The sequence below is a fragment of the Oreochromis aureus genome, linkage group 4 (genome assembly GCF_013358895.1).
Source record: "Oreochromis aureus strain Israel breed Guangdong linkage group 4, ZZ_aureus, whole genome shotgun sequence".
In the NCBI taxonomy this organism is placed as follows: domain Eukaryota; kingdom Metazoa; phylum Chordata; class Actinopteri; order Cichliformes; family Cichlidae; genus Oreochromis; species Oreochromis aureus.
Window position 1 is genome coordinate 12,661,753 of NC_052945.1, and position 24,514 is coordinate 12,686,266.

Genomic DNA, 24,514 nt, shown 5'->3' on the forward strand with positions numbered 1-24,514 from the left:
AAAGTATAAAATGTAAGAAATTATATCATAATGTAAACATTTGTATTTTATTGTAAAGACAAAACACCGAACTACTAAAATATTTTTCTTCCATACAAGACTTTTTAAGCACAATGCTACAGACTACAGTTTATTACAGACATAACATTAACTATCCTTTTGCTAAAGTTTTAAAACCGTAGAAGAGGCGTCAAAGTTGATAAGTTACTGATCCAGCACTTCAGTTTGTTACTGACTGATTGCTGCTATCATGTTCTTCACGTGTCTCCTAGGTATGGGCCTCTCGCCTACAACCTCTCGATTTATATGTGCCATTAAATGATGGTTGAGGTTCACCTTCTGCGTGAAGGTTTTCCCACATTTAACACAGCGGAACGGTCTCTCGCCCGTATGGATGCGCAGATGACACTTCAGATTGCCTTTCTGGGTAAACCCTTTCCCACACAAGCTGCACCTGTGGGGTTTCTCACCTGTGTGGACAACGTAGTGAATCCTCAGAGCCGATGGGTTGGCAAAGCTCTTTCCGCACAACTCGCATGACTTACTGATTCTGTGAGATGGAACTGGAGGCAGGCAGCTGTGCGAGTTTAACTTGTTCCTGTGCGGGAAGTGTTGCTTGCAGATGCTGCAGAAGTTTGACTTGTGTGACTTCATGTGGTGTGTTAGAGTGCCCTTGTGAAAGAATGTCCTGTTACATATTTGACAAGTAAATCTCTCTCTGTTTTGATCTCTGGAAGTTTCTGTGTTACGCACATTAAAGTCATTGTGAGACTCTTTATCCACAGCAGAGTCTTTTTCTGTACTGTCTACTGGCATTGTTTGCTGCTCGTCATGGCTGGGCCCAACTTCAGTAGTGTTCACTGCTGACTCCTGCTGACTTTCCTGAACAAACTGAACATCATCATCATCGTCGTCGTCATCCTCTTCGATTGGAATGATATGAGTGCTGAAAGCTTCTTCTGTATCATTGATAGATACCACCTGCACAGATGGTTCTTCAATACCACCCACCGATACAACCTGTTCCCCATCTTGAGCAAAAGACAGACTGCAAGTGCTGCCATCGAACGCGTAACCAACAGAAAGTTGCTCTGATTCCTCAGCCATGCTGTCTTCATGTTCTGCTGCACAAAAGCAAAAAATTCAAACACTGAAAAAGCTACTAAAGCTGCTACATCTGCAGGGTATATTCCCCTGGCTAAGTTCTACTTCCCTCACTTACCTTCTGTGCTGAGCGTTTCCTGCTGGCAGCTACTGACAGCATCCCCCTCATAGTCTTCTTCTTTGATCTCAGTCACAGTTATTTGGTCAGATAGTGCTGTCACAGACTACAAAACAGAAAACGTCCGATCCTAAATTGTAGTTTAATACAGCAATATGTTTTGTAACAGTAATGCTTTATCAGTTGTAACTAATGATGAAATGACTGGTGATCAGCAAGATATCCCTGCACAAGATGGAGAACCCCCCCCCCCCCCAGTGTTTCCCTGATTCCAGCTAGTGACGCTTCATCATTATGAATTTTCAGTTAAACAAACAAAAACCAAAAAAGAGAAGATTTTAGGACTGAAAACCTACAATATGCAAAATTTATGCTAGACATTTCTTTACTACTTATTATACGCATTAGCATGCGTTTAGATAAAAATCTCATAAGCAAAAATAAAGAAAAAAGAAAACATTCAACACAGCCTTTAATGTGGTACTTCTCCATGTTTATGTTTATTTTTATTTTAAAGGGACAGTACACATTAATTAACAATAACATTTAAGTCCATCATGTAACTACGCCAGATTTAGTCATACAAGCTAATTTTCATCTGCAGCGCCTGGCAGGAAGATGGCATTAATAGACAATTAAAGAAGGAATATGACAACATGTTTGGTTATCCAGTAACAACGCTTTGATAGCTGTAGAGAAATTGGAACATGTAATGTAATCCTGTGGGTACAGTGTTGCGAAAACATGAAATTAGTGAAAAAGCAGCCAATGGCCAAGGAAAAACCTTGAATTCCCCTCTAAAAGATGCTGTGGAAGATGTGCATGTGTTCTGATTTTTTTTTAATATCATAAATGTTCCCTATTATTCCAAATGAACTGTTTAGCATTACTTTGTTTACATTTTATTATTAAATACATTTAAAATAGGGTCTGCTTTTCAATGTGCATAAGCATAATGTGTGTGCCCTGGTAATCAGTATTCTATATTAAACCATTTATATATTCTGCCTGTCTGGAAACTGTTATAAATTGCTCATAGGCATAAAGACAGCAAATACGTCATACCCGAGTCTAACTTGCTCTCACCTTATCAGGGGACTGTGGTGAGTCTGTGTATCTCTGCAGACTGTACGGGTCTCTGTCTTTCCATAGATTCATGCACCAATCTTTTCCAAAGATCCCCTCTATGGTGGGAGGCCCAGGAACTAAAGAAAAGTCGAACAATAAAAGCATGAAATAAACACACAACGAAATACAAAAGTGATGGCGATCACGAAATCAGATCTGCTTTTGCGTGCGAATAAATTCAGCTACCAGCAGCATCCTCATCTCTGAAGCACACAGTTTGCACACCCACACTGCGATAACTTTTGCACAAACTAGGGGCGTCGCTTCTCACTATAGTCAGCTCGCACTCCAGGCTGTTTACTTTCTCTGCCAGGGCTGAATTTGCAAACAGGAGCCGAGACAGCTCCTCCCGCAGCTCAGCCGAGTCTTCGTCCACCAGTTTGCAGACCTGGCTCAGAGCAGACCTGGCCATCGTCTCCATGATGGACGAGAGCTGCGAGTGAAAAGAGCGGCGGCTCGCCATGGCTGCTGATCGTGGCTACGACACAAACAGCTCAAAGAAAGTATGCTTAAAATCCAACGTGCGAAGTCGTTAGCTAGCAAAGAAAACGAAAACGCTCATTGGCTGAACACGTAACTAATCAAGCTAATCTGAGGTAACGGTACAAACAAAGCGGGACCCAAATAAATGTTGCAACTGTGACGTATTTCCGGTGGATGTAACCGGTCAGCTGCGTTGTATTAGAAAGCTTCCTGGTTTAGCAAATGAAAGCAGAAGCAGCTGACTATCTCTTCATCACATTAATTAAATGCAATACGTTTCCTCGCTTATCAACGCAGATTTGAGCAGACCGGATCCGAGACCAACGCAGCTGCGAAAATGAACACGGAGAAAGACTTTTCGCCGTTGACGCCCAACATCGTCAGGGCTCTGAATGATAAACTGTACGAAAAGAGGAAAGTCGCAGCTCTAGAGATCGAGAAGCTGGTGCGGGAGTTCGTGGCTCAGAACAACGCCACTCAAATCAGACATGTGATCCAGATTTTAGCCTCGGAGTTTGCCCTCTCTCAACACCCGCACAGCCGGAAAGGGGGTCTCATTGGACTGGCTGCTTGCTCCATCGCCCTCGGAAAAGACTCGGGTCTGTATCTGAAGGAGCTCATTGAGCCTGTACTCACGTGTTTCAATGACTCAGACAGCCGCTTGCGCTACTATGCCTGTGAGGCCCTCTATAACATAGTCAAAGTGGCCAGGGGAGCTGTGCTGCCCCACTTCAACCTGCTTTTTGATGGTCTCAGCAAACTTGCAGCAGATCCTGACCCAAATGTAAAAAGTGGATCTGAACTCCTGGATAGACTACTGAAAGACATTGTCACCGAAAGCAACAGTTTTGACTTAGTGGCATTTGTTCCACTGTTGAGAGAGAGAATCTACTCCAACAATCAGTATGCCAGGCAGTTTATAATTTCTTGGATTCATGTTCTGGAGTCTGTGCCAGACATCCACCTGTTAGACTATCTCCCTGAGATCTTGGATGGGCTCTTCCAGATTATGGGGGACAATAGCAAAGAGATTAGAAAGACCTGCGAGGTGGTGCTTGGAGAATTTCTAAAGGAGATTAAGAAGATTCCCTCTACTGTGAAGTTTGCTGAGATGGCCAACATATTGGTTATCCACTGCCAGGCTGCAGATGAGACCAAATTAACAAATGATCTGATCCAGCTGACAGCTATGACGTGGATGAGGGAGTTCATCCAGCTTGCGGGCAGAGTGATGCTTCCGTACTCTTCTGGCATCCTGACTGCAGTGCTGCCTTGCCTTTCCTATGATGACAGAAAGAAGAATACTAAAGAAGCTGCTAGTGCTTGTAATTACAGTCTAATGAAACTGGTCACTCCTGAGGATGATGAGGAAGAGGAGGAGGAAAGGCGTGAAAGCACAGGGTCACCATCTAAGGAAAATGACAAGCCCAAAACAGAGACAGACAGCAATGATATGCTGAATGCATCCCAGGAGTCTGTTGGTTTCAGTAATATCAGTTTCTTCACTCCAGCAAGTGCTGATAGGCCTCAGGTAACTCTGGACCTGGATGGCATTGTTCAGGTGTTGGACCGCCACCTTCATGAATCCTCCACTGGCATGATGACCCGCATAGCTGTGCTTAAATGGCTTTATCACCTCTACATCAAGACACCACGCAAAATGTTCCGCCACACAGACAGTCTCTTTCCCATGCTCCTGAAAACTCTGTCCGATGAGTCCGATGAGGTCATACTGAAAGATCTGGAGGTCTTAGCCGAGATAGCATCATCCCCTGCTGGCCAAACAGACCAAAATTTGTCCTGTGACAACGTTGACAATAAGGTGGTGCTCAAGGTGCCAGAGGGTGTGAAGCCTGCACAGCAGTCCAGCACAGGATCCAAGGGGGTGGACTCATCCCCCTCCACTCCCAGTATGAACTCTTATTTTTACAAGTTCATGATCAACCTGCTCAAGCGTTTCAGTCTGGAGAGAAAGCTTTTGGAGAACAGAGGAGCTTTCATCATCAGACAGTTGTGTCTGTTGCTTCATGCAGAGAACATCTTCCACTCCATGGCTGACATCCTGTTGAAGGAGGAGGACCTTAAATTTGCCTCCACCATGGTTCAGACACTCAACACTATCCTGCTCACCTCAGCTGAGCTCTTCGAGTTGCGCAACCAGCTGAAAGACCTGCGCACTCAGGAGAGCTGTGCTTTGTTTTGCTGCCTGTATCGTTCCTGGTGCCACAACCCTGTGGCGACTGTTTCACTTTGTTTCCTCACGCAGAACTACAAGCATGCCTATGATTTGATCCAAAAGTTTGGAAATCTCGAGGTTACAGTTGACTTCCTGATGGAGGTCGACAAGCTTGTACAGCTTATAGAAAGCCCCATTTTTACATACTTGCGTCTGCAGCTCCTCGATGTGGAGAACAACCCATACCTGATAAAGGCACTGTACGGTCTGCTGATGCTGCTGCCCCAGAGCCAGGCCTTTCAACTGCTCTCCCACCGCTTGAGTTGTGTTCCCAATCCAGAACTCATGAGGACTGTAGATGAATCCAAGTATATGGACTCTAAACAGCAAGTGGCTTCCAGACGTGCCTCTCACACTCAGGTGGATTACAGTGAGCTGCTCCAGCATTTTGAACGTGTCCAGAGCAAACACCTTGAGGTACGACACCAACGCTCCGGGCGTTCCTCTGATCACCATGACAGGAAGCTGATGTGAAGTTATTATACCATAGTAAGATGAGATTAAAAAACAAATAACAAGGAGTGAAATAATAATATGTTTGTAAGGTGAGAACTGTTACTGAAGCCAAATAGTATAACAATAGTAAGTAAAATTTTAAGTGTTTGCCAATGAAATACTAGGTAAAAATAAATCAAATAATCAGAATGTGTATTTAATACATTACACTATAACAAGGCAAATTAATAGTTAACTTCTGTGTAAATTTAGTATGGAAAATGTACATAGTTGCTCATAACTCATCTAATATTGGTCATATTAGGCAATATCTTGAGTTTCCATTATGCCCTGTCAGTTTGTTTTTCTTTTTAAAGGTAAATTAAACATTCGCAATGTTTCGTGTTAAACTGACAATCATTTACTTTAATCATTTATTCTAGAGTTAAATGGTGCACAAGTAATTCACCATGTAATTCAATTTCCATGTGAGCCACTGTATTTTTGTGGTATACTTTGTTTAGTAGTGCTACTAGAGTTTATGTTCAGTTTGGCCTTAACCTCACTTTAGCCAGAAAAGAAATCTCTTTTTAAGATTGACTGCGCTAAAGCAAGACCTCAGACTTGAAGGAGCTGATGAATAAACCCATGTATGGGCTGTTGTTTTGTTTCACAACAACTTACTTACACACTTCGAGCATTTAATTCTTTTGCTTTTTTGTACAATGTCTGTTCTACTTATCAATGCTCTTTTGTCTTTGCACATTTGTCATTCCAATGTGAAAATGATTAAAGTGGACCATGTGATTAGAAACATTTCAGTGTTGTTTTTTTCCCCCCCAGCATTCATACATTTAACCAGAAGCGTGTCATCAACAGTACTGGTTACAAGTTTGTTTTGAGATGGAAAAAGCAGAAATATTAGTACTACTAATATTTAAACATACCCTGACTGTATTAAATCTCGTATGCAAATCTCAATTTTCACATTTAGTCATCACGTGTCAAAATGAGAATGGCAATATAGACTAGAGTGTTCTCAAGGATAAGTGAGATAAAATATCTCTAACTTAATGCTAAAGTGAATCCATTGTATACAATCAAATTTTGCTTGCTTAAAATAACAAATAATTACTATACTGTTAATAGTCAGACATTTTCTTTTAGAAAGTTAAGCCAACTAACAGCATAATATTTTCAGTATTTAAATTATGTTTGAAGAGAAGGCGTTCTCAGTTTTTGTCACATTGGGACACTGACTGGGAGTTATTCTGTCATAATAGCCTGTTAATAGTAAGAAAAAAAAAATCCCCTCTCTCCCCTGCTGGTGGTCAGTACTTCAAGATCATGTCCTCTACCAGAGGCCTGGGAGCTTGAGGGTCCTGTGCAGCCTCTTAGCTGTTCCTGGGACCGCGCTCTTCTTAACAGAGATCTTAGATGTTGTTCCTGGGATCTGTCATATAAAACAACAGAGAAAATCCTTCTTTTTTGTTTTGTGTCAAAGAATTTATATGTGAATTTATAAACAGACTGGTGCTAACATTACATTATATAACATTACATATATTACATACTTGTTACTATCATTATTAATATTATTATTGCTATTACTATTACAATTATTATTTTAGACTTGGTTAATTGCTTTCCTCAATGTTTTTCTATTCTGTTTTAGGCCTGTAAGTGTATTGTTAATACCAAACCTTTTCTAGGATCGATCTTACATATGGAATTCCTTAATTATTCCCAATGTTAATTAATTCTTCTACCAGAAAATGTATCTTAGTGCTGATCTTTTTACTACAAAGAGGGAGTGACAGGGTACACCCTGAAACCTTCCTTTAATATGTGTTAATTTGTGGTGAAACTAAAGCTCTGGGTCTCTCTCCCACTCTATTTGGCAACAAGGGGATACTAATTTGTGCGTAATACATGCACAGTGATGCAGATCTTTTTGGTACCGAATTAAATTTCCAAATGGTAGGTGATTGCTGCTGCAATGTATGTGGAAAAGCCTTCTTGACTAAAAGTGTCCTCTCTGTTTTAAAGACACTCGACCTTACACATCCATAGTGGCAAGCACACGGTGACAGATTTTTTTTCCCACGCTATGTAGCTGATCTGGAGATTGTCTGCTGTATCCACTGTATGTGGCATTTGTAAGGATTGTATGGTGGGCAAAAGAAAAAAAGAAAATTCAACATATGCCTCAATACATTAGCTTGCTTTGGTGCTTGTTTTTTTATTTCAACATTGTAGTCAGTCAAAATACAGTGTGTATCTTTATAGTACTTGCTTTCGTCATAAAAAAATATGAAACCCACACAACTGGCAACAACTGCTAAAAACACTCCATGATCCTCCCCACAGGCTTAATAATCTGTGAACTGTAATACCTTCTAACCTCATCATGTGACTAAACACATAAATCCACAGAGCAAAGCAGCAATCATGTGCTTTCCTAATTATTTTGATCTCATCCATTTAGAAACCATTTACAAGTCAGTATCATTGTAAACAGCTGAAACATGATTACAGAGCAAACTCTCACACGACTGTAGTGTTTATATATATGCAGTATGTGTTTAGGTTTGTTGGCTCTTGTGTTGCTATTAGTGTCTGAACTGCTACCCTGGCTCTGGCATGAGCACAAATCAAAATTTCACTTTGGCATCTCAACAAGAAGGCAGGCGGCTAAAAATAAAATGAAATAAACCCACTTTATTTAATGTTTATGACCAAATTAATCTCAAAGTTCGCTTAGATGGTTTGCTTAGATGTGTTAGGAGCTTTTTAGCCAAAGGTGGACATAAAAAAGAAGCTTTTTCACTCCATCACTAATATAATAATTGGACTACAAATTCCAAAGAAATCCCTGTGCCGTTTTCCCATCAACACACTCAACCTAATTTGGGGTGGGTTGATTGTTATAATAAGAAACAGGGCAGCTTGCTTTTATAGATGTTTAAAATGGACAAATCCACCGTCATGACAACCATGTGACTGTTTGCACACCCTTTTTGAAATATAAGGACTACTATAAGGGATATGGAAAAATGATGTGTCATTTCCTAAAAGCCTCATGTCCAAAGCTAAACTTAACAGAGAAAAAATGTTCCAGTGGTGATGACTTCTTTCTATTTATACTCTCACCCTGAGTCTTATTTTGGACACTGTTTCTTAGTCACCTCTTTTATTACACACAGACTTCAGAAACTTCTCAAATAACTAGAGGCGATAATAACATAAGTGTAATGAGAAGATCACTGAGGGTGCAGCTACTCTATCATCACTATTCTCCCTTCTGTCATCCCTAGGATTATATTATTTGTGCACATCTGAATAGATAAAATCTCTTTGATAAAGCGATGTTTTTTTCTCAGGGGTGGTGTTTATTTGAGAACGCGCAATCTGCATGCACAAAACAACACAGCATGCCTGTGTGAGCTAAGATATTAACACTTATTTGTGAGGTTAAGATGAAGTAGCCGTCCAGCACATGGGAGTGGCTTTGGATCCTGTCATATCATCAAAGCTCTGTGTAGAAGAATGGCCACCAGACGTGCTCATACTGAGGATGACCTTTCCTGCCCAGTGTGTGGACATATTCTAAGTCAGCCTGTGGTGCTCACTTGCAGACACAAATTCTGTAAAGCCTGTCTGAAAGACAGCTGGGACACACAAGACAGTGGGGATTCACATTCACACTACTGTCCTCTTTGCTGGCGCCGTTCCTCTATGGATCAAATAGTCGTGAGCACTGTGCTCGAGAAGGCCTGTGAATCCTTCAAGAAGGACAGAAGCAAGAATGACCCAGAGGCTTGCAAAGAGCATGGAGAAAAGCTCACACTCTTCTGTGTGGAAGACTTAGAGCCAATTTGTGGTCTATGTGGGAAAGCAGCTGCACACTCTGCCCACCGGCTTTATGCCATCGGGGAAGGTGCCCATGACTGCAAGGTAAGCATGTTAAGGTCACAGGGATACTCAGACCATTTACTTTTTTAAACATAAGTTGCACGGTTTAATTAGATCTCCTTATCTTAAACATAAGTAAACTTGCACAAAACGATCTCTATCTGCAAATGACGCAATGAATAATGAAAAAATGTTTGTTTAAGTGTCAGCCACAGTGTTTGCAAGGTAAATTACATTTCAATGACTACAACCTAAGGTTAACAATAGTAAGGTTAAGCCTGTGTAATTAAGGATAATTTGATGGTCCTGAATAGTCTGAGAGACTAAATTTCAGAAGTCAACCTCAAAGACTGTTTATCATTTTATAAACAGGTGATGCATCATGTTGCACCTGAACTGTATTTTAATTTAAATCTTGTCAAAAAAAATGTTTTTTCATTACTTTTGACTTTACGCTTCTGAAATTCTTTTGTATTTCTCAGAGTCTGATATGCTGATACATTATGTGTGAAGCTTTTTTTCTGGCAGAGTTCATTAACATTCTAATAATAGACTTATATATTTGGTTTACTGTTGCTATTGCTGTGCTGAAAGAACTGAAACTCGACTCCCACACGGTTTATCTGACGCCACATTAACTCTGCTCATGCCTTCCTCTGCCTGGTCTCAAGACCAGTAAACATTTAATACTTATCTGAGAAAAAAAAAAAAATCTATAGGAGCCTATATTATACTCCTGTTTGGATGCTGAGCTTCACCAGCTTGATTTTGTTTGTGCTACCAGATAAAAAGATGTGTCTCTTAAAACCAATGCTGATGTAATGTGCAGCTTTGCATTGACATGGAATGCTGCCATGAAGGGTATGCAGCAGCTGAAAGCCCCACATTGTGCTGGCAGCTTGGCCACCTGCCAGTGACCTTGTTTTAAAGAGTTGATGGCCTGTCTTTTTTTTTTTTAAAGGAGGAACTAAAGAGTGCACTCTTACCTTTGAAAGAGAAATTACAGCTGTACAAGAAGACCAAAATGGTCTGTGAGGAAATGGCAGAACATGCCAAGGTACTGTCAGTTCCATCAGTCCCAAATGTTGCTTTGGACTTCAAAAAGAGCCAAGGTGCGGAAGCAATGATTACTCATCAATCATGTGTCTTTCCAGAACCAAGCTGAACAGACTGAAACACAGATCAAAGAGGAATTTGAAGCCCTTCACCGTTTCCTTAAAGAGCAGGAGGCTGCCAGACTTTCTGATTTAAAGGCTGAGGAGGATCAGAAGAACTTAATGATTAACCAGACGATTGAAGAGATCAACGATGAAATGGCATCTCTTTCCAACACCATCAAATTAGTTGAACAGGAGATGTCAACTCAAGATATCCCATTTCTTAAGGTAGACCAGATCAATTAGAACAACAAGCTGACTGTAATGTTTTTATATATTTTAAGGTATCGTTTGAGAAATGATCCTCTTTATTTTTACTTTCAGAAATACAAGGAAACAATAAGGAGGTAAGTGCTACCACATCCACTTCAGCTTATTGACAATATTCACAAATTAACTGCTCGAGTATCTTTTCAGAACCTGGCAAAGTGCTCCGGATCCACAAATGATATCTAGTGCTCTGATTGACGTGGCCAAACACTTGGGCTCTCTGAAATATAAAGTGTGGGAGAAGATGAAGAGGATAGTCAAATACAGTGAGTTTCACACACAGAATTTGTTTGCCAGGTTTACTGTCATGCTTTTATGTTTATCACAGCACCAACTTCTAACTTATTTCCCCAAGCTCCTGTGATTCTGGATCCGAACACAGCAGCTAGCTGCTTCATCATCTCTGAGGATCTCACAGTTGTGCAGAACTCAACCCAGATTTTCAAGCTCCCAGACAACCCAGAACGTTTTGACGTCAGTGCCGAGATGCTGGCCGCTGAGGGCTATTCCTCTGGACGCCATAGTTGGGATGTAGAGGTGAATGACAACACCTACTGGGTGGTGGGGGTAGCCAGTGAGTCAATCAACAGGAAGGGTAAACACATTCTAACACCAGCAGAGGGATTCTGGACTATAAGGTTTCGCAATGGAGAGCATAAAGCCTGCACAGCACCATGGGAGCCGCTCAACATGACCAAGAAGCCGGATGTGATAAGAGTGGTTTTAGACATGGACAGAGGCAAGGTGACCTTTTATGACCCTAGACAGAGAACACCTCTCTACACCTTCACAGATGTTGTCACGCCTAGAGCCTTTCCTTACTTTTGCACTGCTTGCAAAGAGCATCCACTGAAAATTCTACCCTCACGGATATCCTTATCAACCGAACAGTAAATCAATTTGAAGACATTATGAAATTGTTCTGTAAACTCTGAGGCTCCACATAATGATCCAGGTTACAGTAGGATATTAAAGTAAACTTTAATGAGTTTTTAATTAATTGCTTTAAACAGACACAGTTTAAAATCTTTCATTTTAGTTACAAAATTTCAACAGATCCATGATTGTGAATATCTTCCCAAGCTTTACAACACTAATGAGACTTTTTACACAATAACAGTTACTATATGTGACCTAGTATTGTATGATGAAAATATCACTTCTGTGATTTCGACACACAGTTAAGCTCATATTTATAAAAAAAAAAAAAAAGTCATTAAATACAGATCTTAGTTTCTTAGTTTCATAAAAGGCACATAATACAGCAATGCTGGCATATTTGTAAACAAGTGTCCTCAGAAGTTCAGACTTGACAAGTGGGATTAGTTTCCCATTGCAATAAAAATGTCAAAGATTCGAGGGTTAGTGTTCGAGCTAGTAGCCACATACACTGCATGTTGAACTCTGGTCTCTTAGCCTCATTCATACACACAGCAATAACACAAAACTATTGTTTAAACCTATACAGAATTAATCTTGCAGCACAGTTTATAAACAGGTACATACCCTGTAAAAAGTTTAACCTGACTACCCCTTTTTCCTACCCACATTAATGTAAGATTTTTACTCCACTCTATGTGCGGTGATGCTCAGAGTTTGTGAGGTTTTTACTGAAAATGTACAAAGATGCTATTAAAGGGAATAAATGCCCACACATCATGTTCTGGTGTGTTACTTATACAGTGTTTAAACATCATCTGTAACAGTACTCTCTCCATGTCGGAAGCCCCCTCACGCTCTTCCCTGCGATTGTGGTGCATCAAGGCTGAGTGATGCACACACTCCTATATCCATATATTAGTCATTCTCTGAAAAGTAGCTGTTTAAGTAAGGCACCCTGACTGCCCTGCTAAAGCCTCCAGATCATAAAGACATTCTTCCCTCGACTATAGCATTGTATAGCTCCTCATTCATGGCCTCGTAACGTGCACCTCTGGTGTTTAAAAAGTAGATCTTGTCATTCGTGAGTCGTGGGTCGAATCCCTCCCTCTGCAGCCTGGTTTTCTGGATTTTAAATGTACCTATACAGAAATATTGATACACACAGATTATAATTTGTTTTCATATATAGTCATCAGTGGTAGCATAAAACTAGAGAGGGCTACAGGAGCAGTTTACCAGTGGTGTCTACATGTGGGGAGATTCTCAGGAACACTGGGCGAGCATACGGAGGAAGAACTCGTTGGATATTCTGCAAGAAATTGCTGCAGTCAAAACTCCCCGTGGCATCTGCAATGGCAGCCATGCCTGCCTTACCTTCCACACCTGGAGTTAAGCATAGAAATAAATAGTTGTATTATTGAGTTCTTTCAAAATCACTAAACAATAAAAGGGGGAACTACATAGTCCAAATGCAATGCTAAAGTAAAGTAAAGTTAAGTAAATTAACCATTACCTGGCACTGCCACACCATACACTGCAACATCAGTTTGACCCAGAAGATTGCTTAGTATACCCTCCACCTCAGTGGTGGAGACGTTTTCCCCTCGCCAGCGGAAGGTGTCCCCACTGCGATCCCGGAAGTACATGTAGCCCAGCTCATCCATCACTAACACGTCACCTGGGGTGGAGGTAAAGCAAAGTACCTGTGTGGTTTTTACAGCTGTTAATCACTGACATGAGTTATTTAAACTTCCAAGTTTTGTTTGAATAACAATTCCCTTGAACACTTGAAAAACACAAGTTTAATGTAGCAAATTTTAAAAATGTGATGCGCAAGCTATGCAAGCATAAACATTGACAGACAGAAAAATGGGTGAAGCTTCCACTACATAGACAAATCAGCTGTAGCAAGCTGGATGTCACAGTAAAAGTTTATATATAAACTCTGACAACAAAACTGTGTGCAAGACATCATTATCATCTTGATCATATGGTGATTTGCTGATTTTGCCAAACAACAGAGAGAAATGACTCCTGGTGATCTGAATGATCTCAAATGCAACAGACACTGAACTTACTCCATTTCCTGCCAAGCCGACTGAACTGCAGTAGATTTCATGGATGTTTGTTTAGAAAAGATGAGAGACAATAATTTCTTTATAGGTGCATCAAACAAAAATGATTCCCAACCTGATAAATATGCAGAATCATTTTTCTTGAAGACATTGTGAGCGATCTTCTTCTTTGTAGCATCCTGGTTAGCATAGCCATCAAAACGCCTTAATGGGTCTTGTTGGTTGATGCGGCCTACCAGAAGGCCTGGTTCCCCTGCAAGGCATGGAGGACTATAATTTAGCACTCTAAGAAGACCAGCATAGGTCAAAGACTCCCACAACCCTTAAAGTTGTAACTGCTGTATAGATGTTCAGTACCAGGGCGGCAAGGCACACAGAACCCACGGCTGTCCCGAACAAGTTCCATGGTGTCTTCATCAACCCTCACCAGACGGATGGGGTACACATTGGGAAGAATACGACTGTTGAATCCACAGGCGCCCACCTGGCAGGACAGAATTTGCTAAACTCTGATCCAATTAACATTGTAATAGTGAGGACATGCATGTAAAGTTACATGGTAGCTGCTGACCTTGCCATCCATGTTAGCAATGCTGCAGTTGCACTCAGTGGCCCCATAGAACTCGCCAATCTGCGCCACCCCAAAACGCTCCATGAAGGCTTCCCAAACACTGGGGCGTAATCCATTTCCCACAGCAAGCCGTACTTTGTGTTGCTTCTCAGCTGGCCGCACGGGTTGAGACAAGAGGTAGCGGCAGATTTCCCCAATATACTGCACCACCTACAAGCCGAGGGAAAAAAAATTAAATCTTATTGTTCAAAACCTCATGGTTTATGAATATCTTCAAAAAACTATTATAAATGCCATACTAATGAAATCAATAGGTGCTTACGGTACAGTTATACTTAATACAATCTTCCCAGAAGCGGCTGGCAGAGAATTTTTTCTTCACTACAACAGTGAGGCCGTGGATCAGACACTGGCCAACTCCAATAATGTTTCCTGGAAAGAGAAGAAAGCTTGATTAAACCTAGAAGGTGAAACTGTAATCATTAAAAGCTGTAGACTAGCATCACATACCTGCTGAGTGATAGAGAGGCAGGCAGTCATAGACAATGTCATCAGAGCGCATGCGAAAGGCAAAATACCCAAAAGCAGCAATTCTGTAATAGCTGTCAAAGAAAACAGAGATTCCCAGATAAACATTAAATGTATTAACTTTGAAGAAAGGTGATTTTTTTTTCTTTTTTCTTTTGGTAGTGGTTCTTCAAGAAAACATACCGACTGTGAACCACAATGGCAGCTTTGGGCAGTCCTGTGGTCCCCGAGGTGTAAATATAAAATAGGCGGTCTGCAAAACAATAGAATATAGCATAAAAATGCACCCTGCAAAATTACATAGTGTTTCATTTACTGCTGGGATGGCATTTTGGAAACCAACGCATTAAAGAACTGAAAATGCAGACATCGTTTCTACTTTGCTTAATATTTCCCTTGGCAATTTCATCTGAACTGTTATGTAAGGTATATCTGAAGCTCACACCTTTAATACTGGCTTATATGTTAATTCATCTAAGACAGATTTACCACTGGGCTAGGAAATGGCTTATTAATATCCAGACTGGACAGTGCAAGCAAGTCACTCTTATCTGCTCCAGACAGCTGTCTAAGAAAAATGAATGCAACTGTCATAAAATGACTCACATTATTAGCCAAGTATTTTCCTTATCAGGCTTGAGATATATAATTACTGGAAAGCAATTTTAGTTTAGAAATAGCAGTGTGAGAAAAATGAATTACTATGGCGCATACACTTTAGGAATTCAGAATCAACCAAGAACCAAAGGTTAACAGCTACACACATTGTAAGGAAATTGTTTAAGAAGGTATCTGAAATAGAGTCACTCATTAACATACAGATTAAGTGTCAGAGTGAGAGCTGAGTTTAGTGAGATACTCACCATTCATTCCTTTAGGGGGAACACAAGGCGAAGGGGGATGTTTAGGTGCAGCAGCTAAAATAGGGTCCAGGGGTTGAGCAGCAAGACAGGCTAACTGTTCTGCACTGAGGTCTCCTGTACAAAATCGTACCATGGACTGGCTCATGGTGGAACTGATGTCCAAAATAGCTGGCATTCAGGAAGAAACATAGTTAGATATAAAAAATGGGATACAGGTCAGCTCAGTTCAGACTCTCTAGATCAGGGGTCTCAAACTCCAGGCCTCGAGGGCCGGTATCCTGCAGGTTTTAGATGTGTCCTTGATCCAACACAGCTGATTCAAATGACTAAATGACCTCCTCAACATTTCTTGAAGTTCTCCAGAGGCCTGGTAATGAACTAATCATTTGATTCAGGTGTGTTGACCCAGGGTGAGATCTAAAACCTGCAGGACACCGGCCCTTGAGGCCTGGAGTTCGAGACCCCTGCTCTAGATTGTATGTGTGTGATCATAAAGTTGTCCAACACCATTAGATGATTTTAATTTACCTGGTGCTCTTCAAGGTCATAACCTTGGGTAGTAATTCACCACAATCTGCTATCTTTAGATCACTTCTGAACTCTTATGTTTCAACCACTTGGTCTTTTGGGATTCTCATTCGCCCTTTAACTTGAATTCCACTTTGGTAAAGGGGACAAAGTTGCAGGGAATCTAATCACATACTTGTGTTGGTACAGCCAAAAATTCCCGACATTTGCCAATTTGACACAGTTGGTGATGTTTTCTCTCTGTGCAAGTTTGAGATTCATGGGATCCACGGCACTTGTAAATGATCAGAATAGGACTTCCACTAAGCGATCTAAAAATAGCTCTGGAAACAAACTAAAGAGTTCAAGGTTGCACAACTGAAGGAGAGATCAGCCAAATTCATATCAGGTATTGTCTCTGGCTTTTAGAAGTTGTATTTAAACTGCGTTAACTAGCTTCACCAAGAATTTCATTGGCAGCGTGGAGGCCAACAACAGGTCCAACACGTCTTACATTTCATAGGCCCTGTCATTATTATTGTTTGTTTTACAGCAGGCTGAGGGTCGCAGATGCCAACAGAGTCAATAAACTGATACTGCCAATATTGCTGTGACGGAGCTGGACTCCCTTAGGCTGTTGTCAGAGAGGCGGATGTTGTCCAAGATAAGGACAATTCTGGACAATACCCTCCACCCACTCCATGAGTGCCCAGTCACAGGAGCACGTTCAGTGAGAGACCGAGATTACCTAAATGCACCGCTGAACGACACAGGAAATCATTCCTGCCTGAGGCTCTCGCTCTATACAATTTCTCCATCTAATACACAGTGCAATAGTTAAAGCCTTAATATTTGCATATGCTCTACAGTGACAATAACAAAATAAAGTTTTACAGTTTAAAGTTTAGAGTACAGTGTCACTCATATATTTAATCTCTGTAATATTCTGGATATTTATAATTGAGCTATTTCTTATACTTTGTAATATTTTAGATTATTTAATTTAGTTCAGTCTGTTACTGTTCTTATTGTCTTGGAGCAACTGTAACCACATAATTTCCTTAGGAATTAATAACATATTCTAATACAAACAGTGTTAACAACGAGACACCACCTAAGATGACCATCTACTATACCATTACAGATATCAAGCAAGGAATCTGTAGCTGAGACTAGTTGTATTGTGGGTGCAAACATAACACATGTCCCTTGCTGACAGTATAATACTGCAGCACATATTTATACAAACGGCTCCATTTATACAAAATTAAAACAAATACTTATTTCATGATCAGCTCTCTCTACGTCATCTCTACATTCTTACCATCAGCCAGCTCAGCTCCGAACACAATCGCCCGTGACTCTGATACCCCGATACAGTGCAGAAGAGGATCACAGCGGAGACTAAAGTTGATGAGTGCAGCTTCCACTCCAACTTTGGCCAAACCCAGCCAAAGGGCCACCTGTAATGGTCTACTCTCCATGAAAAGGGCCACAACATCTCCGGAGACCCATCCTTGACCTCTCGCCCAATGGGCGACTCCATTTGATATCTCATCTAGTTGGGTGAAGGTCCACATTTCTCCTGTGGCCTCATAGATGAGAGCTGGTTTATTCGGGTGGAGTTTCACTGTCTGGGCGAAAATGGAAGGAATATTGCTTCCATGGCGCATGTAGCGCCATAAGGCCATCTTCACTCTCATGAGCACATACAAGCCACTGGGGAGCGTGACAGGGAAAAATCAGGTCTAAGCACAAAGATGTATACAGATAAACACGCATATGAGTCACAGCTTCATGTAGATGCCGTTAACTTACGTGAGGTCTCTCTTGGCCGTGCGTGCTGCAATGTAGAAGTATTTCCAGCTACTTGTGCCTAGATAAACCCCAAGACCTGCTGCCAGACTCCAGGGCCAGGACACCCCGAAGAGACGACACAGTCCCATGGACCCCAGAGAGGCTGAAACACTCGCTGCATTGTGCATTCTTGTCACAGTATAAAAAGGAGAAAGACGAAGCTTTTAGCAGAAAGAACTGGCTTAAGCTAAAGCCTACATCAGTTCCACTCTGGAGGCTTAAAGTACTACAGTTGCGGGTCAGTACACACGAGAAACTTATACAGGTTGTAACTAACACATCGCATTACGCCACTGAACGGAATTTACGTTTTTACATGAAATTCGGCTCAAATTTAAGCATCGTATGTGAACAAGCGGCATTTAAACCATGAACCACTGTTTACGCACAAACTTTAAACGCATAACTTACCTACAGGTCAATTAGACAGAAGCACTGTCACCTTTCACCCGATAACCTCGCCGGTCGGCCCGCCTTGTTATTTAGAAAACCAGCGGTATTTCAAATCGTCCTGCAGTTGTTTGTTGGGAGCGTCGAGAAAGTCCGCAATGAAGCGTTTTCAGGAAAATCCGTATTATTTTTTTTTCCAAGTCTTACCACACTTTTACTTCTTACAGCGCAGTTGTGCTCAAGTATTTATTAGTTTATTCAAAGTACATTTATAAATATGTCAAACATACGTTAGCGAGTCCAGTCACGTGTCCTCTACGAGCCTGCGAGTATAATTTGTGGCCGAGTGGCACAAATGTGAATGAGAACAGTTAAACTCCAGCTGAATGTGGCTATTTTCTGTACTCCATATTGAATAGAGTCGCTGGCACAGAAGCACCACCCACCACGGGCGTTAACCTTCTCCTGCAGGTCCGCTATTTGTTAAACTCGCTGCTTGTCAAGCTTTTCTCAATTTTGATTGGTCAAAACTAACACCGCCCCATTGGCCAATCTGCAAGTAGCTGCTATTGATGACAGAACCGGTACAGACTACTAAATGTTGTGAAATGTAGTTCAAGTCCGCCCCCATCTCTTATTCACTAACTGCTTCTGTAAATAAGCTATTGGTTTGTTTATAAATAGAAAGTATCTATGTGCTCTATACAAAAAGTCCATGATTAATATAGTTAATGCAAACAGTGGAACTATGTTCTTGTCAGGGTCCATCTCTGTCCACAAACTCTGAAGAGCACTGTCTTCCTCAGTAAGATGTAAACCCAGGGGTCTAAGATCTGATTCCAGGAGGCTATACGTAAAGCCACATAGATGAGCTTTTGAGCTGATGTACTAGGGCTTTGCTTGAGCTGCATCAGAAGAATTTGAATCTACAATATAGGAGAAAAATGAGAGAAAACAATTATGATGTGTTATTTATTCTTTGTCCCTTTTTATTAATCAGATCTAATATTAAAATAAATCATATCTAAATTATTCTAGAAAAAAAAAAGTCTTCAGAATAACAAAAGCAGCACTCACAAGGAAGGGGCTCCAGCAGACACAGGAAACAACAGTGATGACTACCAGTTGCACCATTACCTCCACATCCAATGAAAAAAACAGCGAAGTAGATGATGTGCATGATTCACGACGACCAAAGTGGGTTGTGTGGTTTGTTTGACCATTGGGGGTCTTCATTCTGGCATGCACCAATGTAGCAACACTCATTGTGTTGCTGAACAGGGAAAGGGTGAGTGCAGTGAGGCCCAGACATGAGAAAATCAAAGCCAGGTAAGTGTCAGCTGCGAAACACGGAGAAGTAACTCTCAAAAAACACCAGGTGCATGGATATTGGATAGTATAAGTCCCCACTTTGAGTAAAGGCAGAATTGCCAGAACAAGTGCAAGAGAGGAAAGGAATAACACCACCCGTACCACATGAGCCACAGTAATCATAGTAACACGACAAAAGGGCTTAGTGATGGCCACACAGCGCTCCACTGCCATAGCACAACCGAACAGCAAGGGGCACAGGCCAAAAAACACCATATTTGTTCCAAAGACATCACATAGTTTCATAGTATACTGATGATTCATGTGGAGATACAGTGCAAAGGAACCTAGGATCACATGACCTCCCAGGTCAGCCAAAAGCAAAGCCACTGTTAGAAGTAGGAACGGTGCTTTTGACTGGCGGGAGAATCTACCACGAGACTTGGCCAGGATGCCCAGTGCAGCAAGGTTGGAAATGGTGCCAAATAACATTGTGAAGCAGGATATTGCTAAGCCTGAATTGCTCATGGGAGGTGGGACGCTACTATTCGGCTGGCCACATGTCTGATTCAGCTGGCAAGTTGTCATCATGTCCATTGATACCTACAAAAAAAATTATGAAAAAGTTTAAAAGAACATGCATTAGTTAAAGTCTACAATTTTTTAGCTAACGTCAACCTGTTTTGGCATCTAGATATCTCAAGTAAATCATAGACAACAACACATCAGAGAACAAACAAACAAAAACTCAGTAGATACATGCTTTACTGGGCAGCTCAAAGTAATAATAAGTGGTATGTTTCTGACACATGGGATTTAAAGAGCATTTAGAAGAGCATCTATTCCCTGGCAACAATGGAAAGCAGTAGATAAAACCCTACTTTTATTCCTAATGAATGATGTAGACTAATAATGCTTAAAACGTGACTCAGATAGGGTCATGCAACAGGCTTGATTGAAGTACACGAGCAAATCTATAACAGAACGGCTGAAAAGTAAACAAAACAGAGTGCTGCAATGCCCCAGACCTCAACTCATCTAAGAGAGCTGTGCATAAATGAACTGAAGCAACATGGTAAAGGATAGTGGGGAAAACTCCAGTTAAACTGCACTTAAGCTTTTGATGTTATAGGCCTTAGATAATAGAGAAACATCAACTAGAGCTTTAATGAATATGAATAATCTCCTCTGGTCTGCTAATCAGTTATTTCAGTAAGTCTGAGATAATTACAGAGGAATTCAAGGGTAATACTCAGTAATAGGAAAGTGTCACTAGTGACCAAAGAAGGTTGTCATCTAACTATGACTGGATATAGTTCTTAAAAACAATCAAGACTAGGGATGGGTACCGGTGTCCGGTGCCATGATGGCACCGGTTCTGACATAAACGGTAGTAACCAGACCGAAAAGCAGCGCACATTTCGGTGCTTTATTTCGGTGCTCTTTTTTTTTTCTTGAGCCAATTCTAGCCAATCATTTTACGTTTCCGAGGAAAGTAGGCGGGCTCAGGTACGTACGTTCTTTTAGAGCAGAGCTACAGATTAAAAAAGGCGAAGCGGTCAAAAGTCTGGCTGTACTTCGCAGCAAAGTATGCAAACTCAGCAGCCTGCAACAAGTGCTTTAAGCTGATACTGTGATACTGTCAAAGGAGGTAACACCTCGAATCCGATGAAACACCTGGCGACGCATAGCGTTTTTTTTTTAAAGCCGAGAAATGCGCCGTGTTTAGCTTGCTGCGAGACCTCACACCGAGCACATCTACTGCGGGTGTGGTGCCTGTTATCGGACCCGGAGTTAGCAACAACCCCCCAAAAACCCGAAGAGTAGAGTCCTGGCCCCTAGCCCTGCCAGTGTAGTAGAAATGATGATGGCAGCAGCAGCAGCCGTTCTTCTCTGCGTGAGTAGCTTAATGTTGTTCGTGTATAATTCACATTGAGTAGGCTAACCACGTTATTACATTAATGCATGTAAGGTGAACTAGCAAACATCATCATAGCTACATGCGGCTGTCTTCTTGTTTGGTGGCAGATACTCCCTTCACCCTGGCCAAAAGGCTAAAATGACCAAAGAAAAGTGGAAAACAGTTAAACATGAGAGGTTTTGGACCAATTTTGTGTTTTTCCATTGTTTAAGCACTGCTTCCAGCCAAGAGTGATACCATATATGCCCTACAGCTGCAGAAAAGGCTTACATTGTTATTTTTTTTTTTTACAAAAAAACAGCTAAACATGAGAGGTTTTGTGTTCTCCATTCTTTAAGCACCGGTTTGAGCACCGTTTAAGCACCGGCACCGTTTCAAAAGTACCGGTTTGGCACCGGTATCGGATAAAACCTAAACGATACCCATCCCTAATCAAGACTTTCCTTCTCCTGTTTATTTCTTTTTTTTAGGTAAAAAAGAAATGTCTTGCCAAGATCTCCCCACAATCAGGTTTTGCTTAAATTATTTTAGTAGAGGGGAATGTATCTAAACATATGGTATTATTTCTATGTAGTAAATTGCCATTAACTTACCTTCAGACTGCTTTGGATGAACACTCAAAAGGAATGAAGGAAGATGAATGTGCCTCTTGATAACACAGACGCCTCATGTACCAAATCGCAGTATGATCACAGTTGCCTACGGTTATTTACTTTCATTCCCCTCCCCTAATTTTTTTCTTGTCCTCTGAAAGCTCCTCTTCCTGCCTGGTCTACCTTTCTCTTTCTCTATCTGCAGACAGGTTTCTCTGCATACTATTCTTCCCCGTCTGAACATGTCCTTTAATCTACTCATAACAGATACTCATTTGGAACAGAGTAGAGCTCAAAAAATGGGTGTCAGCCCAAATGTTGAAATATAACCAGAGTTAGTCCTTACTAACATTTTCTTCCTCCAATTCCAACATTTATACACCAGGCAAAAATCATCAAAAGAGTTTGAAAGAGGAGATGATAATTAGATAGTTAGGAGATGCACCATCACATGCTAAACAACATCCTAACAGGTATCTCACATATTATAAATAATATTATTGAAAAGGTATTTTAGACATGTATTTAAACATTTTCTAAACAAGGAATTTGCAATGATAACTTAAACAGCATTATTCATAAACCTATGTGTAGACGTCAGAGTTGTTATCTGTGATCTTACGTAAACAGGAAGGAAGTGGAGACAGTCTCCCATTTCCTCTCTGAGTATAACTATTTCAGTCTTTGAAGTTGAACCCTCAGATGTAAGAAACATAAGGGGAAAGATGGAAAATGTCATTGAATGGAAGTGGAAGTTATTTTCTGTGAGCTCTTTAATAAAACTGTGTAGGATCATATTTACATCATTTTATTTCTGCTAAACGACTGAAGAAAAATAGATCTCTTTATCCTTCCACTGTTTTTATTTTCAAGATTAAATAAAATGAATGAAGTTGGAACTGTCAATACACAAAGGCCAAAAACATTACAGAGAATATGTATGTATTCAGTTTAAAGCTTCTGAAAATGTAAAACAGAAAATAATTAAAATACAATTTTGACTAATTTAAAGAGATGTCAGAAAGTCCTTCTGTCAGAAATTGTGGATGACACAATAAGCATTATTATGTTACCCTGTGTGGAGCTCTGCTTTATCTGTGTAATCTCTTCAAGCTTCTTTTGAAAAATAAATAAACAGAAATGAAATTGAAAGGAAATTGTTGTAACAAGCTTTGTGTTATATGTAAAGTCATGTTACCAAGAAAGTTGGGGCGTTTTGTACGCAACACACGCAGACACACACAGACACACACACACACACACACACACACACACACACACACACAAAATTGTGTATTCTCTGTGTTGCATCAACAATTCTTTTAAAAGCACTGTAAGTGTTAAGGCGTTGAAGGGAAGAACTGCTGTAATAGTTTTTATCTTTATATAACTTTTTTAGTCTTTTCTTCCCCCTCTCACATTTTTTTGTGTCAATGTGTTCTTGGCACCAAATTAAAAATGATATTATTTTTTCACAAGCAATCAAGTTTAACAGTTGTTTTTGTTCCACATTCTTTTTGAAGAAACGTCATTTGGGCCTAAAAACAATCTTATATATGAAGTTTATCTTAAAGCTGTTTTTCTTTTGTGATTTAATCCCATCAAAGAAGCTATCTGTAGCTCATTAAGGACACTGCTGTAAAGCCTGTAGCAATAAAAGCACAATGTGACTGGAGTGGGTTACAATCCGATAAGATCGGTTAGAAATGCAGTATTTGTTGGCATGTGATTACCAGGGTAATAGGCAGGATCTCCAGCAGCTATCTCCATCTGGATGTCCAAATTAGCATGCTTAGTTGATAAAGCCGTGCTTCCTTTGGATATAACAGGCCCCTTATGTACAAGCAGGTCCACCTCTGAAACCAGACAGACTTTTCTGAACATGTATTGCTTATTTTTTAATATTGTATCAATAAAAGTCAAAGGCTGAATTCGACTTATCGAATGGTCAAAAATTCAACTGATTTACCTCTATTTAACGTTTGTGAGTAGAAGATATATTAATCTCTGAAGTGGTAGTTAAGCGTCCTATGAATCTCAGAGCATTTCCCACTAAGTCAAGAACATGTGAAACTTTCCTTTTAGAATTGAGGACTGCTCTGGGCAAGAGGTCATCAGTCAAATTCAGTAATCTCTACAGGCACAGGAGAAGAGAGGGAGTCAGAAAATA

General features: G+C 40.6%; 5 protein-coding genes across 8 annotated transcripts; 2 read left to right on the forward strand and 3 right to left on the reverse strand.

Annotated features, from left to right (window-relative positions):
- Nucleotides 1-31: 31 nt before the first annotated feature.
- LOC116317684 (zinc finger protein 239-like) lies at nucleotides 32-2,969 on the reverse strand. 2 transcript variants are annotated; one of them, XM_031736533.2, is made up of 4 exons: nucleotides 2,537-2,969; nucleotides 2,309-2,427; nucleotides 1,223-1,328; nucleotides 32-1,124 (listed from the first exon to the last, which is right to left on the reverse strand). In XM_031736533.2, the coding sequence occupies exons 1-4, from the start codon at nucleotides 2,811-2,813 to the stop codon at nucleotides 229-231; spliced, it is 1,398 nt and encodes a 465-aa protein (XP_031592393.1). In that variant the 5' UTR covers nucleotides 2,814-2,969; the 3' UTR covers nucleotides 32-228. The 2 variants fall into 2 exon arrangements, with proteins under 2 accessions (XP_031592393.1, XP_031592394.1); XM_031736534.2 differs by having other exon boundaries at nucleotides 35-1,121; nucleotides 2,537-2,968.
- A 54-nt stretch (nucleotides 2,970-3,023) lies between these two features.
- vac14 (vac14 homolog (S. cerevisiae)) lies at nucleotides 3,024-6,316 on the forward strand. Its single transcript, XM_031736545.2, has one exon. The coding sequence runs from the start codon at nucleotides 3,171-3,173 to the stop codon at nucleotides 5,541-5,543; it is 2,373 nt and encodes a 790-aa protein (XP_031592405.1). The 5' UTR covers nucleotides 3,024-3,170; the 3' UTR covers nucleotides 5,544-6,316.
- A 2,653-nt stretch (nucleotides 6,317-8,969) lies between these two features.
- trim35-13 (tripartite motif containing 35-13) lies at nucleotides 8,970-12,500 on the forward strand. The gene is made up of 6 exons (XM_031736450.2): nucleotides 8,970-9,461; nucleotides 10,381-10,476; nucleotides 10,574-10,804; nucleotides 10,901-10,923; nucleotides 10,994-11,112; nucleotides 11,202-12,500. Exons 1-6 carry the CDS (start codon nucleotides 9,054-9,056, stop codon nucleotides 11,738-11,740), a joined length of 1,416 nt encoding a protein of 471 aa, XP_031592310.1. The 5' UTR covers nucleotides 8,970-9,053; the 3' UTR covers nucleotides 11,741-12,500.
- Nucleotides 11,811-18,948, reverse strand: slc27a1a (solute carrier family 27 member 1a). 3 transcript variants are annotated; one of them, XM_031736447.2, is made up of 14 exons: nucleotides 18,810-18,941; nucleotides 18,541-18,640; nucleotides 18,091-18,258; nucleotides 17,597-17,991; nucleotides 15,766-15,933; nucleotides 15,086-15,155; nucleotides 14,885-14,976; nucleotides 14,697-14,806; nucleotides 14,375-14,584; nucleotides 14,161-14,287; nucleotides 13,919-14,056; nucleotides 13,242-13,406; nucleotides 12,965-13,111; nucleotides 11,811-12,867 (listed from the first exon to the last, which is right to left on the reverse strand). In XM_031736447.2, exons 3-14 carry the CDS (start codon nucleotides 18,255-18,257, stop codon nucleotides 12,710-12,712), a joined length of 1,947 nt encoding a protein of 648 aa, XP_031592307.1. In that variant the 5' UTR covers nucleotide 18,258; nucleotides 18,541-18,640; nucleotides 18,810-18,941; the 3' UTR covers nucleotides 11,811-12,709. The 3 variants fall into 3 exon arrangements, with proteins under 3 accessions (XP_031592307.1, XP_031592306.1, XP_031592309.1); XM_031736446.2 differs by having other exon boundaries at nucleotides 18,541-18,948; XM_031736449.2 differs by lacking the exon at nucleotides 18,541-18,640.
- Nucleotides 18,949-19,135: 187 nt separating this feature from the next.
- Nucleotides 19,136-24,162, reverse strand: ptger1c (prostaglandin E receptor 1c (subtype EP1)). Its single transcript, XM_031736452.2, has 3 exons — nucleotides 22,345-24,162; nucleotides 19,597-20,433; nucleotides 19,136-19,445 (listed from the first exon to the last, which is right to left on the reverse strand). The coding sequence occupies exons 2-3, from the start codon at nucleotides 20,425-20,427 to the stop codon at nucleotides 19,266-19,268; spliced, it is 1,011 nt and encodes a 336-aa protein (XP_031592312.1). The 5' UTR covers nucleotides 20,428-20,433; nucleotides 22,345-24,162; the 3' UTR covers nucleotides 19,136-19,265.
- Between the last annotated feature and the right edge of the window lie 352 nt (nucleotides 24,163-24,514).